The sequence below is a fragment of the Cetorhinus maximus genome, chromosome 1 (assembly GCF_964194155.1).
Source record: "Cetorhinus maximus chromosome 1, sCetMax3.hap1.1, whole genome shotgun sequence".
NCBI classification, from domain to species: domain Eukaryota; kingdom Metazoa; phylum Chordata; class Chondrichthyes; order Lamniformes; family Cetorhinidae; genus Cetorhinus; species Cetorhinus maximus.
In genome coordinates, this window is record NC_135879.1 from 15,240,374 (window position 1) to 15,258,884 (window position 18,511).

General features: G+C 40.5%; 1 protein-coding gene across 1 annotated transcript in view; it reads right to left on the reverse strand.

Moving 5' to 3' along the window:
* The window catches only part of abraxas1 (abraxas 1, BRCA1 A complex subunit), a 30,768-nt gene that overhangs the window by 5,707 nt on the left and 6,550 nt on the right, over positions 1–18,511 (reverse strand). Inside the window, exons 4-8 of the mRNA XM_078535329.1 lie at positions 17,679–17,745; positions 11,735–11,928; positions 11,476–11,595; positions 7,193–7,277; positions 2,983–3,097 (exon numbers count right to left, since the gene is read on the reverse strand). Coding sequence (XP_078391455.1) covers positions 2,983–3,097; positions 7,193–7,277; positions 11,476–11,595; positions 11,735–11,928; positions 17,679–17,745 — 581 coding nt within the window. The remainder of the gene's footprint in view (positions 1–2,982; positions 3,098–7,192; positions 7,278–11,475; positions 11,596–11,734; positions 11,929–17,678; positions 17,746–18,511) is intronic.

Below are 18,511 nucleotides of genomic sequence, written 5' to 3' on the forward strand. Positions count from 1 at the left end.
TTGAATGTTGTTGCAGCTGCACTCATCCAGGCAAATGGGGAGTATTCAATCACACTCCTGACTTGTGCCTTGTAGATGGTGGACAGGCTTTGGGGAATTATGGGGTGAGTTACTCACCACAGGATTCCTAGCCTCTGACGTGCTCTTGTAGTTATTTATATGGCTAGTCCAGTTCAATTTCTGGTCAATGGTAACCCCCAGGATGCTGATAATGGGGGATTCACAATGGTAATGCCACTGAATGTTATGGGGCGAGCTCTACTTGGAGATGGTCATTTCTTGTGTGGCACGAATGTTACTTGCAACTTGTCAGCCCAAGCCTGGATATTGTCCAGGTCTTGCTGCATTTGGACATGGACTGCTTTAATCTGAGGTGTCACAAATGGTGCTGAACATTGTGCAATCATCAGCAAACATCCCCACTTCTGACCTTATGATGGAAGCAGTTGAAGATGGTTGGGCCTAGGACACTACCTTGAGGAACTCCTGCAGTGATGTCCTGGAACTGAGATGATTGAGCTCCAATAGCCACAGCCATCTTCCTTTGTGCTAGGTATGACTCCAACCAGTTTCCCCCTACCGATTTCAGTTTTTGTTCGGGCCCCTTAATGCTACACTCGGTCAAATGCTGCCTTGATGTCAAGGGCAGTCACTCTTACCTCACATCTGGAGTTTAGCTCTTTTGTTCATGATTGAACCAAGGCTGTAATGAGGTCAGGAGCTCAGTAGCCCTGGCGGAACCCAAACTGAGCACAGTAAGCAGGTTATTGCTAAGCAAGTGCCGCCTGATAGCACTGTTGATGATCCCATCCATCACTTTACTGATGATGGAGAGTAGACTGATGGGGCGGTTATTGGCCGGGTTGGATTTGTCCTTCTTTGTGTACACAGGACATACCTGGGCAATTTTCCACATTGCCAGGTAGATGCCAGTGTTGTAGCTGTACTGGAACAGCAAGGCTAGGGGCATGGCAATCTGGGGCACAAGTCTTCAGTACTATTGCCGGAATATTGTCAGGGCCCATAGCCTTTGCAGAATCCAGTGCTTTCAGCCGTTTCTTGATATCACATGGAGTGAATCGAATTAGTTGAAGATTGTGATGCTGGGGACCTCCAGAAGAGGCCGAGATGGATGATCCAACGAAGCGTTTGCAACAACCTTCAGCCTTATCTTTTGCACTGATGTGCTCCTCCATCATTGAGGATGGGTATATTTGTGGAGCCCCCTCCTCCAGTGAGTTCCTTAATTGTTCATCACTATTCACGACTGGATGTGGCAGGACTGCAGAGCTTAGGTCTGATCTGTTGATTGTGGAATCGCTTAGCTCTGTCTATCGCTTTACATAAGAAAATCAGAAAACACTGGAAAAACTCAGCAGGTCTGGCAGCATGTGTGGAGAGAGAAACAGAGTTAATGTTTTGAGTCTTTTTCTGAAGAAGTCATACAGCTTCGAAACATTAACTTTGTTTCTCTCTCCACACATGCTGCCAGACCTGATGAGTTTTTCCAGAGTTTTCTGCTTTGATTTCAGGTTTCCAGCATCCACAGTATTTTGCTTTTATCTGTCTATCGTTTGCTGATGCTGTTTGGCACGCAAGTAGTAGCTTCACCAGGATGACACCTCATGTTTAAGTATGCCTGGTGCTGCTCCTGGCATGCCCTCCTGCACTCTTCATTGAACCAGGGGTGACCCTGAATGCCACTGTGCCGCCACCTCTGCTGGTTCTGTCCTGCCGGTGGGGCAGCACATACCCGGGGATGATGGTGGTATCTGGGACATTGTCAGTAAAGTATGATTCCATGGGTACGACTATGTCAGGCTGTTGCTTGACTAGTCTCTCCTGGCACTAGCCCCCAGATGTTAGTAAGGAGGGTCCACATGGCTGAGTTTGCCTTTGTCATTGCTGGTGCCTAGGTTGATGCCGGTTGGTCCGTCCGGTTCCATTCCTTTTAGACTTCATAGCGATTTGATACAACTGACTGTCAACCACATTGCTATGGGTCTGGAGTTCCTAAAGGACGCTAGTGAACCAGATGGGTTTTTATGACAATCAGCATAGATTTTTATTGAATTCAAATTTCATCCGCTATAGTGGTATTCAAACCCGGGTCCCCAGAGCATTACCCTGGTCTATGGATTACTAGTCTAGTGACAATATCACTACGCCATCACCTCCCCCGCGTCTGATGCATAGCTATCCTATGATATGCTACGATATCTTAATGGGCAGCTCATATGAAGGTCATTACTGTGTTTGAAAAACTGCAATACTTATTAACTTTTAAATTTTCTTCAACAAAAGCAAAGGCACTTTATAGCCTTGTGAACTCAACACTGAGATCAGCAATTTCAGACCATGAACTCTGTCCCCAATTTTGATCTGTTTTTTTGTGATATGCCAGTTTGAATCTTGCTTTTCATGTTTTTCGACTTTGGACAGAGTTGTCCATTATTCTGGCATTTACATTCACTCTGAACAAATGCTTTGTTTCTTTACTAAAACCATTACCACTCTTTTTGCCTTTTGTTGCAGAGCATCTTTGTCATTTAATTTCTCCTGCCATCTCCCTAGCCTAGACCTTCCCTTTTGTTCTTTTCCCCATCCTGTTTGACAGCATAAAATCCATCATATTTCTATCCTTCAGTTCTGAAGAGGAGTCATATTCAATTCGAAATGTTAACTCTGTTTCTCTTCCCACAGATGCTGCCAGACTTCTTGAGTATTTCCAGCTCTGTCTATTTTTATTACATGAAATTCTAGTGCTTGAGCTATAATCTGGATACACGGCCTTACTCCTGTTCTGGGGAAAGGATATTCCACACTGTCTTGTATTGAACTTAAGTTTATGATGAGAATCCTGAAGCAGAAACTAAACTTCTTTTTGAAACCACCAAGGTCTATCATTAACTTAACTTCTAATTCTATTTTTAAAAAGTAGAATGCCGCTGGGATATTTATCCCAGTACTCACAGATCCTACCTGGAATCAGTGCGCGCAGCCTTTTCTTCTCAGATACTGTTTCCCTGAGTCGTCGTACATCAGTTAGCAAACGTTCCACTGAGCGTTCACTTTCTTCTACCTTTAAACAAGTGGTCTATGACAAGGTGGGATTAAAGTAATGAAAATATGGAATTTATTATCTGTATATATTGAAAGTTCTTGAACTAAAGCAAAAGTACCATTTCAAATGTCTTACATTATTGATCACACTGTGCAAATATATTGGTATATATCGTGAGTGGTGCGGCGAGTGGTATCAGAGTCTCTTTCTTATTGGCTCTAATTGGTTTATAATTGTCTCACTGCTTGTATTTGACTCTTTACCATATTGTTCTGCTAAAGTCTGCCTCTTTCTCTATATGTCTGGAACTCCTCCACTTCCTACTCACCCGTCATGGAGATTTGGAAGCAAATTTAGTGTTCCAAACAAGCTTGTTCGTAACAGCTGGAGCAGTTTGAGTACTATGTTCAGTTTTGGATGCCCATTATCCATTATGAATTAAGACAATGCCCTGTATGTTGATAGGCCTCCAGCCAATCTAACATACTGTTTTTCACTTCTAGATACAAGTAAAATTGAGAATTTTGCAGAACAGGAGACCATTCGGTCCATTGTGCCTATATACCAGCTCTTTGAAAGAACTATCTAATTAGTCTCACCCATTTCCCCATAGCCGTTCAAAATTTTCCTTTTCAATTATATATCCAATTTCCTTCTGAAAGTTAATATTGAATTTACTTCCTCCACTCTTTCAGGCAGTGCAGTTCTGATCATAACAATTCTTAATAACAATACATAAAAAATTCTCCCCATCTCCCCCTTGGTTCTTGTTCAAGATTGCTCACAATTTTGCTAGAGAACCAGACGAGGGCAGTGACCTGAAAATCTGCTCCCAATCTTTCATCAATTCCAATTTATGAACAGTCACTAGAATGTGGGCTCCTGCAGCCCATAGTGAATCACACTCGTGTGGAAAACCTGTTCACGTCTGCTTGGCACCATATCGACCTGAACAGGTGAAGCTGATACTTCATCCGATTTTGGAGGTTGGAGGAAACGAAGAAAATGACAGCCAAAAATCTACATTCTAATGCACAACAGTTGATGTTTCTAACAAACTGAGCCAACAGAATGTCCATTTCTAGAACCAGCATAATTTAATTGTAGACGATTCAATATGGAGTAAAAATAACCTAATTCAAAAAGCAAATAAATTCATGGAAGAAACTTGAGATGTTTGATGTTCAACTGAATTTTTTGATGGGATTACTGCTTCTAATGCACCAACTATTTTCCAATTTTGAGATATGGAATGAATTGTAAAATACTATATTTGCAATACTGTTAACAATTAATGGTCAGTTAGTTTCAAACAGTGCAACATGACTGCACAGGAATACCAAAATTTATACAAGAGACACAGGTCATATATTTTGGTCAGTGAACTATTGAACATAACAATCTTTCATGTATTAAGAATCTATGCATGGTAATAAACAAATTTAACAATTTGAACAAAAGACAGTTCAGATGTTAACATTTTTCCTGCTTGCTTCATTTCAGAATCTCCCCAATAAAGATCAACTTTACTGCATTTAGTTAAGTCCCATACACAGAATATACCATGCTTGGAAAATACAACCCCAAAAGTGTAAAAAAGAGAGATCGTGCAATTCCCTCAAGAACTTGCATTTCTACAGTACTACTTGGGGTGTATGTAGATGGAGAAAGGGAGAACAGAAAAGGCGGAGGGTTCACGGGTGAAGGAATGGAGGGGGAAGGGGATAAGGAGTAACACAAGAGGAGTGAAACCTGTTGGGGAAGTGCCAGGTTGAAGAGAATTAAAGAATACACAGTTAGCCTGTAACAAACTCAGTGAAAAGAACTTTATACTAGCCGATGTAAGATTTTTTTTTAGTTTTAACACTTGCCACATGTAATTACAACACGAAACAAGTACATATCCAACTGAGTAACGTTCAAATATTTTATCTGCAGAATCACCTTGGGCTCTTTGTTAGCCAAAAGCTCCTCATTGCGGCTCCAAAGAATCATGCTTGATTCAGATCCTGTAATAATTATGTACTGAGGCCTCTTCTTTAGATTGGGATAATTTTCACTGATGTCTGTTTTCTTTTTAATTCAGTTAACCGGTAAATCCCCAGGCCACATTCCCAACAATTGTGCCAGGATTGCACAAGCTGTTGCCCTCCAGCACTGACATTCTCAGAATTGGCAGTCAATAAGAGGGCATGTAATTTGTACCTCCCCCACCTCTGCCCCCATCCGTTGCCTGTTCCACAGTGGGTACCATGTTGTCAGAGAGGGCATGGGAAGGCATCTTGGAGGGAGGAAAGGAGACACAGCTAGGATTTTAAATTAGAGGCATAATGGGTGGTACTGAGTGATGTGCTTGAAGGAGGCAGCATTGCCAGCACTTGGCTGCTACATATGGGTATCTCCCTCCTTCTGAGAAGCACTTCTCCAGCCCTCTTCTAAATGTTTTCTTAAAAATTCATTTTAATCTTCAAAGCTCCAATTTGATTTGCCCCTGGTGGTGCACACTGCTTCCTTCTTGTGCTTGGCACAGCTCATCTGATTGGATGTAAACATGCACCGAATGACATTAAAGCCAAGGATGTTGGAAATTCCAACACCAGCTCTGTACCGGCTGAGTTAGAGCAAGCCGAGGTATATCCTGACTGATATGGAGTTTCTGGTTGCGCCACTGAAGTTATGATGGGAGTCCACTGGAGTGACCAAGTAAATTCGGCTCCTACATTTTAATGAGACATTTTTCATGGTGCATTAGATTTACTGAGAGGGCAGATGCTCCCACACTTCCACATTTTAGCTGGCTGCAGGAGTTAAATGTAGTGTTCTGATTTTCCCTTATGATCTAGTTTTACAATGTCACCCTGGTTGATTTTTAGATGGTAGTCGGTTGGACAAAGCAGGCCAGGAGACCCATTATGTTAGCTCCCTGATCACTTCTGCCAACCCATTTCCTGCCATGATGTCCAGTAAAAAAGCAGAAGTGTTCACCCTAAAATGGGATGTTACCTTCAAATAAAGAGGTAGTGAATTAGTGATCCCATATGTTGCTTTCTATCCTACCATGCCTGGATATCCAAAGTTGCTAAGCAGTAGAGGAAAGCTGGAAGTGATTTTAAAGAGCACAGCAGGTTCTTTGTAAGGGATTTGCAGAAAGTTTATTCCTCAGGTGATTTCCCCCCCCACCCCCCACTTACTGCTGAGAATTGTTTTACGACCTACCTTTGCGCCTTTTGATAGACGGATGTTATTTATTTCACCATGCCCTCACTGCCCCCCTGCCAACTTTTCCCCCTAGGAAGAGGTGAATGTAGTCAAGGGTAGCACGTCAACAACTGCCAAAGCTAAGACTGGCTAACCTAGCGTGGTCCGGGGAGCAAACCTGGAAATTTCCTTATCCATGGGGCTGATGGGCGAGCCTAGGACAAGGGGCCATATCTTTAAAATCAGAGCCAGGCCATTCAAGAGAGAAGTCGAAACATTTCTTTATGCAAATGGTGGTAGAGGTGTGGAGCTCTCAACTACAAAAAGCAATACAGGGTATGGAGTAAGGTGGCTGGATGGAAATAGGATAGAAATCCACCATGATCTCACTGAGTGGAGGAAGAGGCTCGAGGGGTTGAGTAGCCTGCACTCCTGTTTCTAAATCAGCTGAGCCATCAGGGAGCCATTCTTTGCATCTTTATCACTTTGATTTTTTTTGGTGTATGCTGATACACTTCAATCACCCAAGTTAACAACTACCTCTGAACAATATGACAGACGTCACTCTTATCCTACTTTTTTAAACCAGATTTAGATTCAGAAAAGCTATCAAACAGTTGTCTTGGCATGGTGAGTGCATTTCAAAAGATTGGGAAGGACAGAGATTGAACATCTCTTTTATACATTGAAGAAATACATGCTAATTGCCATACAATTCACATTGAATACGGAACATAAAAAAGCTGTTTATATTTGGTAGATATATTTTAAATAATTATACTGCATATCGCATTTAAAACAAGTTACCAATTTACTGGAAAACAACATTTGGATAAGTAAAAAGCACCAGCATTTACAACCAGCCTCACAGCTGCTACTGTTGTTGGAACAATCTAGTTCAACAAGTCTACGATTTATGTCCCCAGTTACCTTCAATTCTTCCTGCAGTGTACCAAACACGCCTTTAATTCTCTGAACCTCTTTTAAGGACCCTTCTTGATCAAAAAACACAAGTCTGTGAGAGGGTTAAAAAAAAAACAAGTTACATTCATTGTAAATTGCAATTTCTCCTATCCATCTGTTCATCTCCACATTACAAAAATGTATGTTTCACGAATCTTTCAATGCTAGACTAGGAAGGAACAGTGATATTTTACTGATGAAAGAGGGGCCTAAAGAACAAACAATGTACCCAACCCTGACCACCTCCTCACAACCGAGGGAAATGTTTTACCATAAGACGTAGGAGCAGAAGTAGGCCATTCAGTCCATCGAGTCTGCTCCGCCATTCAATGAGATCATGGTTGATCTGATAATCCTTAACTCCACTTTCTTGCCTTTTCCCCATGACCCTTGATTCCCTTACTGATTAAAACTCTGTCTATCTTGATCAATCCAAATGTCCAACAGTTGCACATTTCAGGACGACACTAAATATTGTCTTGAGTTCAGTGTCACTGATCACTCCTGCAAATGGACCTCATATTCCCATGATCTTGAGAATACTTTTACCGCTCAATATCCAATCACATGATTAAATGTGTGACCCTGGACTGTAACATCAAGACCATGCGCTGTGTGTACTGTGGTCTTGCAATTCACTGAAGGGCAATTCATCCATCTGCTAGAAGATGGTTGATGAGCATTTAGACATGGCGAATTGTAAACAAGCACACTGGTGTAACTTATATTCATGACTGAACAGAATATACTCTCCAGTGAAATTAAATTTCCAGTTGCACCTTGTAACATTAAAAATAATTCACATAAACATAGGCTTTGGCATAGCCCTAGCCTCATTTTGCAAGCATTAATTGAACTAACCTGAGGAAAAATTGAGAGGTTCCTGCCCCCCTGTTTTAAACTCTCACCCTATTGCAGATTTTACAGTGAGAATGTGTGAAGGCCAAAACCATAATCTCTGTCCACCCGCCCCATCACTCTGCACAAGGATTGGTTGACTGAGCTGCCAATCAAAACTGCTACTGTGGTAAAAGATCATAGCAATAAATTTCCTGGCAAGCCTGACCTCAACAAATGGAAGCCATTCTAAATATTATGTGCAAATGTCTCTAGAGTGCACTCATGAACGCCACTGTGTCAAACTGAAATGATTGTGAAAATGCTTGGAATACAACTCTGCTAGCCACTTCAACTTCATCTAGTCCCAGTCTATGATCCTAATTCATATCTGGAAATGCTGTTTAAAACATTGTTGAGCTGAACTTAACTGAAGAACATCTTAACCTAACGTAACCTGAAATTCCTTTTAAGCCAAATAGCCAAAAGGTTCAAAATGTGACACCCATCAAATCCATCTCGGTTCCTGGGGCACTCAGACATCAGCTAACCTCAAGACTCAACTCTCGTTCTTAATTTATCTTTCCTGTGAATCATCTCCAATGAAATCACTGGGTTAATCAATGGAATGTCTGTCAAAATATAACATGAATTCAACAATTTATTTTAACAATGCAGTTACTACAATGAGAACCTCAATTATCCACCATCCCACTGATCCAACAGAGTTTTTACAGGACAAATCCTTTCAGGAAACATATCCCCATTGCATGGCTTCTTTTATGCATGTATTATCGTCCTATGTTGGTTAATAAGGCAATGGAATATTCCTTTTGTTGTTTGTATTGTACTTGTCTTCATTCCCATGTTTGGCATATTGTGGATGATGTATGCAATGCCAAAATTTGGTGACACTATTATCCATCATTTCTAGAGAGTGGAGAGATGCAAGTTATTTTGGGGTTCAGGCAGCTTGAGTGGTATGACTGACACTTCTGTACCTGGGTCCCTCAAATGAATTGCTTTCGCCATTGACCATTAAACACATGCAATGAACATCTGAGGGAGAATTGCCCCAATTGTAACTCAAATAACTCCACTGTCATTTATGTAGCCAAAGTTTCCTTTATTTATGCTCAGTACAATTGAGAATTTAAACATTAAAATGTATGAACGCTGTCAAATTATTTTTCTTGTAAGTTTAATACTGTGCTATGTTATCTTCAATTGCAGTCATGCACTGACAATTTAATAATAGGAAACAAAATACTTTAAGCTATCTAGGCAAGTAATGGTTTCTAACCATTCGGATAGTTAAAGTTAACTCAATTCTATCTAGGCCAATAATTGCAGACTTAAAGAATTTCTACAGCATATGAATCTCACCTTTAAATGATTGTGTGGCTACAAGATCTGCAGCCTTCGTACACCTCTTGGGAAAATCATAATTTCTGAAATAACACCCAAATAAAAAGGAAGGTTTGGGGGGTGGGGTGGAGAAAGATTCAAATGAACAGTTGGTGACTATTATTAATCAGCTGCCAAACTCAAGTGAAGGAATGGAAACTAAATTGGACACAGACTCAAAGCCTACATTCTGAAAGATATTCCACCATACTCTGACCAATTTCCATTTCTCCTTGGCTTTTGGTCTGTATCACATTCTTTCCAAATGCACATCACATCATGCTGAACTTGGCTCAAATGTCTGAGCTGCAACCTGTTTTGATAATTTTTACCAATTACAAGCCTTTTGCAAGCTCCTTTCCACCATATGTTTCTTTATGTTGCCCTTTTCATAAATACACAGAGTTCAGTAATGCATAAATTCTGACAATACTCAGATTTCCACAAATACCTATGAAAATTGCTGGGAATAAACACAATTGAAAAACATTATGCTGAGGTGCTACCTAATCTTTCCACCTCAGTTGCTCCTTATGCGGGTGGTATACATTTAAACTACTAGTCAGATGGCTTGTGAGCATATATCGCATATAGAACAGTCTTGACATATTTTTGCAGATTTTCAAACTGCATGACATCTGCTAAGGACCCTAGGTTTTTAAAAATTTAAGCTCGGTGTCATCTAATCAATGCTTTCTGATTTACCTCATCTTTTATTCCTTTTAATCATGGGATGCCCTGCATTATGGATCTTAGTTTATCAATAAAATAGATAAAGCATAAAATAACTAGCAATAAGAGGTTCAACTTAGCTAGATAGGCCAGAAGCAAAGGCCTGTTAACACTACGAAAATCTTACTTTCCTTGATTAATTTCCAAATTGATGTGTGTCTTTAGCAAAAATATTTCCCATGCAATCTGACTTAAAGCTGCAGCAACTTGTCATATCCCAAGCTTACCAAGCAAAGCTATTCAATAAACCCAAATTTTAAAATGTCAGAACAGGCTACATCCAGCAGGTGGCAGCAAAACAATTTCTGGTTCACTAATGGCACTGCAGACTGAACAGTGCTGACTCAAGACCAAATGCCCTTTACAAGTGTGTTTCAGGCAGTACAAACATACTACGTTGCCCTAATTTCCTGAACTGATACTGTTTCAAACATTTATCGTTTCCAAGCTTCTTCAAGGGATTCAATCTTTGTTCAACAGTACTTGGACACTCAAGGCATTTGTTCCCTATTCTGCACTGCCAGTTCCTGCCAGAACTGACATGTTATAGAACCACATTATTTCATAAACATTTTATTCAATTTCAAAATAGCACAAACATGAATGTCCTAAAATGAGCCATTGCATTTTTCTAGGTATTTAATTCACCAGCCTTAGGACATTTTGCTTGCTTACTTTGTATAACCTAATTTACGCTGTACTCCAAAAATATTAGCTTGCTTGTGAAATCCTGACAACTGGTTCTTGATTCCCAGTTGTAAGGATAAGGCTTCTTTAAGAAACCGAACTGTTGCACTTCCCAAGGCGGCCACCTTCATTTCCAAATCGACTAACTCAACAGAGTGAAGAGACACTATCAATTGAAGACTTCGGAAGCAGTGTGCAGTGAACGAAGTTTCATTCCTCAATTCGAAAGCATTTTTTAAAAAAAACTTAGAATTGCTGAAATTCTATCTGTTCAGTGCATTCTGGACAAACCATTGCAAGGCAAACTATATCCAAAAAAGCATACAGCTCTGCATCAGTCCATAATTTGATCTTAAGCACGAAGGAAAAATTGCGTCATTTATTAAGGTCACTTGACAGGTGCTGACATTATATTATTTACTAGTTAAGGCAGGGCTTAATCCCATTACCAAGCAGAAGTGCTATTAAACCTCTCCACCACCCCTTCCCACCTCCCCCCAAACAAAACCCTGAAGTGGCAGGGTCATACTCCACAGTTAACTGTCAGTTAACATAACACACAGGACAAGATCAGCTGTGTTTTCTACCTGTGCTTCTTCATCGCTCGACAATAGCCTCCAGCAGTACTTGGTCCAGAAGATGTTTTGTAGTCTTGTTGCTCGGACATTCCTAGATTGGTTATGGATATAGGTATTCGTTGAATAAAACTAAATTGAAAAGAACAACATAAATGTAAAGCTTTAAAATGATTAAAAATGGGTTATAAAATGTTTCATATTTACTACATTTCCCAAACTTGCACCGGCTGCCAAAATTGTTTGAAAAAAAAAACTGGGCACTGCTCACCTTTCCTGCGGTTTATACAGCGTATACTCCAGACTGTGCGTGGAACCATTCTCTCTGCTTAACTTGCTAGTAAAGAGAAAGAACACCAGCTGTTGGTTTTTCAGATGCTTCTGAAGGGTCCTGTGAAGGAGACGTTCTCGGAATGTCATGGTCTGATTTGTGTTACGTCTGAACTTATACCAACCAATAACATTCTAAGGGGGGAAAAAGTACAAGTAGATTTAGATCTAGACCCAGGTTGAAAAAGGTGGGAAAGTGTGGAACAGCAATATCATTTTTGAAAATTTAAGTCTTTTACCAAATAAGCTGTTAATACTATTGCTCAGGTCAATAACTAAACGTTACCCAGCAGTTAACTTTCTGCAACACTCATCACCCAGCAGATAACTACACACAAGTCACCTGACAGTCAACAACCTATACACATGTCAGTCGTTAACTACCTCCACGCACGTTGTCCAGCCATTAACTGCCTGCACACGTACACAGCAATTAACCAAACAAGCGTATGTCACACAGCAGTTAACTATCTATGTGCACATTACATAGTACAATTCAACAAATCCCAATTAAAACTCTAACAACCACCATTCACTTGTGGAAGCTGTGTTTTCTTTAAAACAAACGGTGTAGCAAACCTTGGTTATAATGAAATTCCTTCAAAATTTTAAACGTTATTTTTGACTAATTTTATATCAAAGCTAAAAAGGTAACACTTTCCCACTTTGGGCACAATATTGGGCACAAGTCAGGTACAGCATCTGGTATGAAGTAAAACTCTTCTACTCAATTATAACAACGTATCTTAAATGCATCCTTAGCACTTCAGAGTTTAACTGCCAATTAGTGCCACACTGTGGACTGACTTGTACTTTGAACCCATAACGAGGTGTCAGCTGTGGCTCAGTTCATAGCACCCTCGCCTTTGAATCAGAGGGTTGTGGGTTCATGTCCCACTCCCGGAAACCAAGAACTGTGAATGTACTCGAAAGAGTTACGTGCGATCTGTTGATAACTCGAAAGAGTTACTTTGAACCCATGCCAACTAAGAGCTATTTTGAAACAAATGGCTCCCATTGTTAGTAAACAGAAGAATCACATCCATTAGTCTAGGCAGAATCAAGGCCAGATTTGAAATTATTCCCTTTTTCCTAAATATCCATTCTTTTCACATAAATTTTACTTGTGGTAGGTAGTGGTGGGGAGGGGAGTTGGTGAGAGGGTGATGTTGCAAGAAGATTTAGGGGAGAAAGCATCCCCAAAACTTCCAATGAAATTCAAATTTGTCACAGAAAACCAAAATATCCTACATAATAGATAATTCGTTTTCTCCAACTTTAAGGGTTGGAAGGGGTATTGGATATTTGGGAATAATGGAACCTCCAACCATACCCACTGCTCAAGAATTGCAGATTGGTCCCCTCTGACTGTCCAAGTCTCATTTCTGACTCTAAACAAGCATTTGAACACAAACTCGCCCCACCACTACCAAGAATCCTGAAATAAAATGGCAAAGGTAATTGGTGATGAAATTCACCAATGAAGATGATGCTTAGATTCCCAGTGCATAAAGAATACAGGGGTGGTCGTAGTAAATGAAAAATGGCCCATCTCAGTCAAATCCCATCGCAGAATCAAGATGTGGAAAACATTAATGCAGACACAAACACATTGCCATGCACCCCAGAAAGATACAACGGCAACGTGCACTCATATGACAAGTAGGAGGCGCACAGTCAGTGAGGGGAGACTTCGGCCTGAGTGAGACAGAGACTGAGTGAGTATATTTGGGAATTTGGTTCAAAGTTGGAATTCGGTGCATAGGGGGAAAAAGCTTTAGGTAAGGTTTACTGCAAGAAGTAAAATGTGCTGAGTGGAGAGTTCGGTGAAGGGCGGGGAGGTGTTTTTATTTCTTCTACTCTTTTTCAGCCTCCAGTATTTGATTTCCACTTTGGTGCAGTGGAAGGAGCAGGTAAACCAGTATCTGATATTAGTTTTATCAATATTGTAAGTACTGTGTTGTTTTATCAGTATTGTAAATTTTATTGGCAGCGCCGAAACCTATTGGGGGGGTGTAGACTTTATTAATTATAATTAATTAGCAATTATTAATTAATAAACACATATTGGAGATGGCAGGGCAAGTGATGTGCTGTGATTGCAGGATATGGGAGCTTCTGGTGCCGGTGTGATCCAGGGCAAACACATCTGCAATAAGTGTTTGCGGCTGCAGGAACTTCGGCTCCGAGTTTTTGAGCTGGAGGCCCAGCTGCAGACACTGCGGCATATCTGGGAGGGGGAACGTTACCTGGACACTTTATTCCAGGAGGCGGTCACACACTTTAGGATAGAGTCTTCTGATTTGGTCAGCGGTCAGGGACAGGAGGGTGTGACTGCAAGTGGGGCAGGTAAGGGGACCAAGAGGGCAGGAGTGCAGGAGCCTTGGCCCTTGCCATTGTCCGACAGGTTTAAGGCTTTTTCAGCTTGTTTGGATGCGAGTGGGAGCTGTAGGGTGGATTAGCTAACTGGCCAGGGCACCACGGTACAGGAAGCCATTCAAGTGGGGGGAGTTACAAGGAATGTAGTGGTAGTAGGGGACAGTATAGTCAGAGGGATTGACACCGTTCTCTGTAGCAAAGAGCGCAAGTCCAGGTGGCTGTGCTGCCTGCCTGGTGCCAGGGTTTGGAGAGGAACTTGCAGGGGGAGGACCTAATCGTTGTGGTTTGTGTTGGTACCAATGACATAGGAAGGACAAAGGAAGAGGTTCTGCATAGTCTGTATGAGGAGTTGGCACTAAATTAAGAAGCAGAACCTCAAAGGTCATAATCTCTGGATTATTACCTTAGCCACATGCAAATTGGCATAGGACAAATCAGATTAGGGAGATGAATGCGTGGCTCAAAGCCTGGTGTGAGAGAAGTGGGTTCCAGTTTGTGGGGCACTGGCACCAATACTGGGGAAAGTGGGATCTATACCGTTGGGACAGTCTACACCTGAACCATGCTGGGACTGGTGTTCTGGCGAGCCGCACAACTAGGAAAGTAGAGAGGGTTTTAAACTAAGTAGTGGGGGCAAGGGTACAAATTTAGGAAGATGTGGTTAATCAAAGAGTAGAGACAAGGCAAAAGAGAAAGGTATTATTATGGGAAATGAAAAACAGACCATGGCAGGAAGGGATAGAGTACAAATCTAACAGTGAACCAACAGATGAGACTAGAGGTTATAATAAGGATAAAACTAAAGGCTCTTGTGGGAGAATCTAGAACTAGGGGTCACTTTTTAAAAATAAGGGGTCGCCCATTTAAAATGGAGATGAGGCGAAAATTTTTCTCTCAGAGGGTTGTGTGTCTTTGGAACTCTCTTCCTGAGAAGGTGGTGGAAGCAGAGTTTTTGAATATATTTAAAGCAGAGGTGGATAGATTCTTGGTAAGCAAGGGGGTGGATAGTTATTGGGGCCAGGCGGGATGCAGATTTGAGGTGACTATCAGGTCAGCCATAATCTTAATAAATGGTGGAGCAGGCACGAGGGGCCGAATGGCTCATTCCTGCTCCTGGTTCGTAGCGTCCTTTAACAGAAAGAGGGTGGGATACACAGATAGGCAGAATCAGTAGATTCAGGGTGCAGGAGGGGGTTAAGATTGAACAAGGCCACAAAGATCAAATAGGATGCAGTCCATCTCTAGTTAGAGTTGTGTGTATAGTTTAATCAAGATAGATGAGGTGGAGAGCGTATGGCAGCCTCAGTGTAATAACTATCCTGCTTAAATCCACTTGCAAACAACTGTAATGTTTGAGTGAAATTTGGTGCTTTTCAGGAGTGACAATGGAAATCCTGTAGTAAAGTGGCAAAACAGTAACTACAGTCAATACTAGCAATAATAGCCATCGACAGGCATGTAGTCAATCCAGATTTTTGGGCATTATACAGCAATAACATCGCCTGGGAATCATTTGGGTGACTGAGGAGCCCTGTTTAAGATCACACCATCCACCCTAAACATGAAGCTACTTAACATCATTGTCTTCTCAGCCGAGACAAAACATCGCAGAATGAAGCTTGTCACAATCAGGTGATTTAAAACACTGAATTATTCACTTACTATCATGACAGGTGGAAGCTTTTGGTCGGAACCTGAATAGCAATTGTCCAGAAAGCAAATTACCATGAAACTAAAACGTTTCAGGATCAAAAGTGTAGCCTAAAGTTAAATTGGATCAGCCAACACAGGCCAGCTCACCAAGATCAGCAGGTCAACAACTGATGTTCAAGAATCAGATGCTCTTCTGTTTCATATTTGTCAATATGATCTAAATGTTCCCAAAAAAAAGTGTCAAAGACTATCTAAGGGCAATGTATTTAGTTCAAGGACAGTTGCTACTCTCTTCAGGGCATATATGTCCTCTAACATTAAAGACAACAAAGTAAAGAACTTATAGCAGACCTAAACAAAATTATTACAGCACTTGTGTTGTATGAAGGTGACAAATTGATATGGTTGGGCAATTCAAACAGGTATATTGAAAAGGACCACTAGATTGATAATCAAAAGTAATGATTGTCAACTAATCATCACTGGCATACTATTTTATCAAGCTGACAAAGACCTAGTGGGTGCACTCATTCTTAACACTGGCATCTGATCAATAAGCATCATACACTAGCATGGCATCCAAAAACATAGGAGGAGCTGACTCCTAGACTGATCATTAAATAGATTAATCTAAGAATGTTAGTAATGACATCCCACTAATGAATTCAATGTCACAAATTACCCTAGCTCTTTGGTATCAACAGACCTCCGAAAGTAGGCTCAGGTTAAGCTTGAAAGAATACATGAAAGCATTTGTGAAAATTGGCATTCCAGTCAAAATGTTTGGAGCATGTTCAGGTTCAAACCATGTGTGAAATAAATTGGTGATATCACCACCAAGTGGTTTGAAGTAGATGACATACTAATCCAGGCATTTCCTAGCAAGGAGAAAATGGAATATTCTGATCAGTCTAACTACATGTTTTAAGGAAAAAATGCTACACAACTTACAACTGGACTAAATTTATGAAGACACAACACACTAGGTGAAAGCTAAATGACTTCAGTCCTTTGCATGTCACTAGGAACTATATTGTGAAACCACAGTGAAGCGTGTCAACTGCCAACTCCTGATCGCAAATTAAAGTGATGTACTCAACTGACAAGGTGAGTATTTTAGCAACACTTTCAATGCCTCACATCATTACAGATATCAAAGGTGACATTCAGTAATAACCAGTAATGACTGTAAAAGTCCAGCATTGCTGACATCACCCTGCTTGAATTGTAGTGTGCGATTTGCTCTGAATATGGCACTGTTTATTGACAGACGAATGTCATAAAATGCCACAAACAAAACATGGACCATTATATTGACTGGCACTTTCAGCCAAAAACATCTGGTCATTTCTAACCTGGACTGATTGCACAGACATTTGGCCCAAAGTATAAGTGAATTAAAAGACAAATTGATGGCAGCATAATTTCTGGCAACACCTTTAAACCATTCTCTATGTGGAATGGTGTGTTAGTCTCTCATCATCAATTTATTATGCATGGTGCCATTTAGAAACTACATATTATCGATGCTACGTCAAACACCACCGAGAATTGTAGACATCATTGAGCTGAACAGCCAACTAGCCACAGAATTAAAGCTCCTCACCCTACAGCAACTCCATCTAAGTTACATTAAATCAGTTATCACATTGGGTGTTTACTTAACATATTGGTTTCCAAATTTCACCACTTGTGGCTTTTTTGTTTTATCTGTATAATTACCAGCCAATTTTAAAAGCAAACTACGAAATATACAACAGGATATAAAATTAAGAAATTAATGATTGGTTAGAAGGCAGTCTAAAATATAACTTTATACTGATTATTTTTGCATCAGCTGCTCTTAACAATACCTTTTCCTGATTTAACAGTATTTTCTGCAATGCCGTCTCGTCCACTTCGCCAGCAGAATTATAAAAACTGTAAAAGACAGACACGACATTGGTAATAGGAGTTCAATTCACAAAGCACTGTATATCTTAGCTCCTGCTTTCTAACAGTATGATTTTCTATCTTTATTTTGGCACAATGCCCTGACTTACAAAACTTGGCAGCACTTATTTTATAACACCGCTACTTTCAGTAATTTTGACAAGATAAAATGACATTATAATGACCCATTTGACTTAAGGTCAATCATTTCTACGTTTAAGAAATGAGCTATCAAGGTGCAAGTGTACCTTTATACTTATATACTAAAGTAATTTATTAAGTGGCTAAATACTTGTATCAATGAAGAATTGGTCACATTGCAAACACATATGTAACATTTGGTGACATTGTCTGTTATTTCTATTTCATGGCAAGATTTAGTAGCACTTTTGTGGCATTATAGCCAAAAATGTAACCTGCTTCTTTTGGAAAGCTACACTAATGTCTGCTATATGAACTGCTTACCACTAGTGCACTGTGGCTCATGTTGCCCCAGGCCAACTTTTCAGCCTGTCATGACAAACCTGAGATGATGGCAAACCCAACTCCCAATTTATTCAATGTCTGAATTAACATTAGCCTTACTGTAGAATTGAAACAGCGCAAAACAGAAACCTGGTGTAGATCCAGCGCTCTCTTTCATCCATTAACTGCATAGTTCTCGTCATCAGGGAATGCCAGTACCATAACTTATGTATATATACACAAGACATTTCCTTTTACTTAGGTTTTCCCATCAGAGCATACTGAAGTA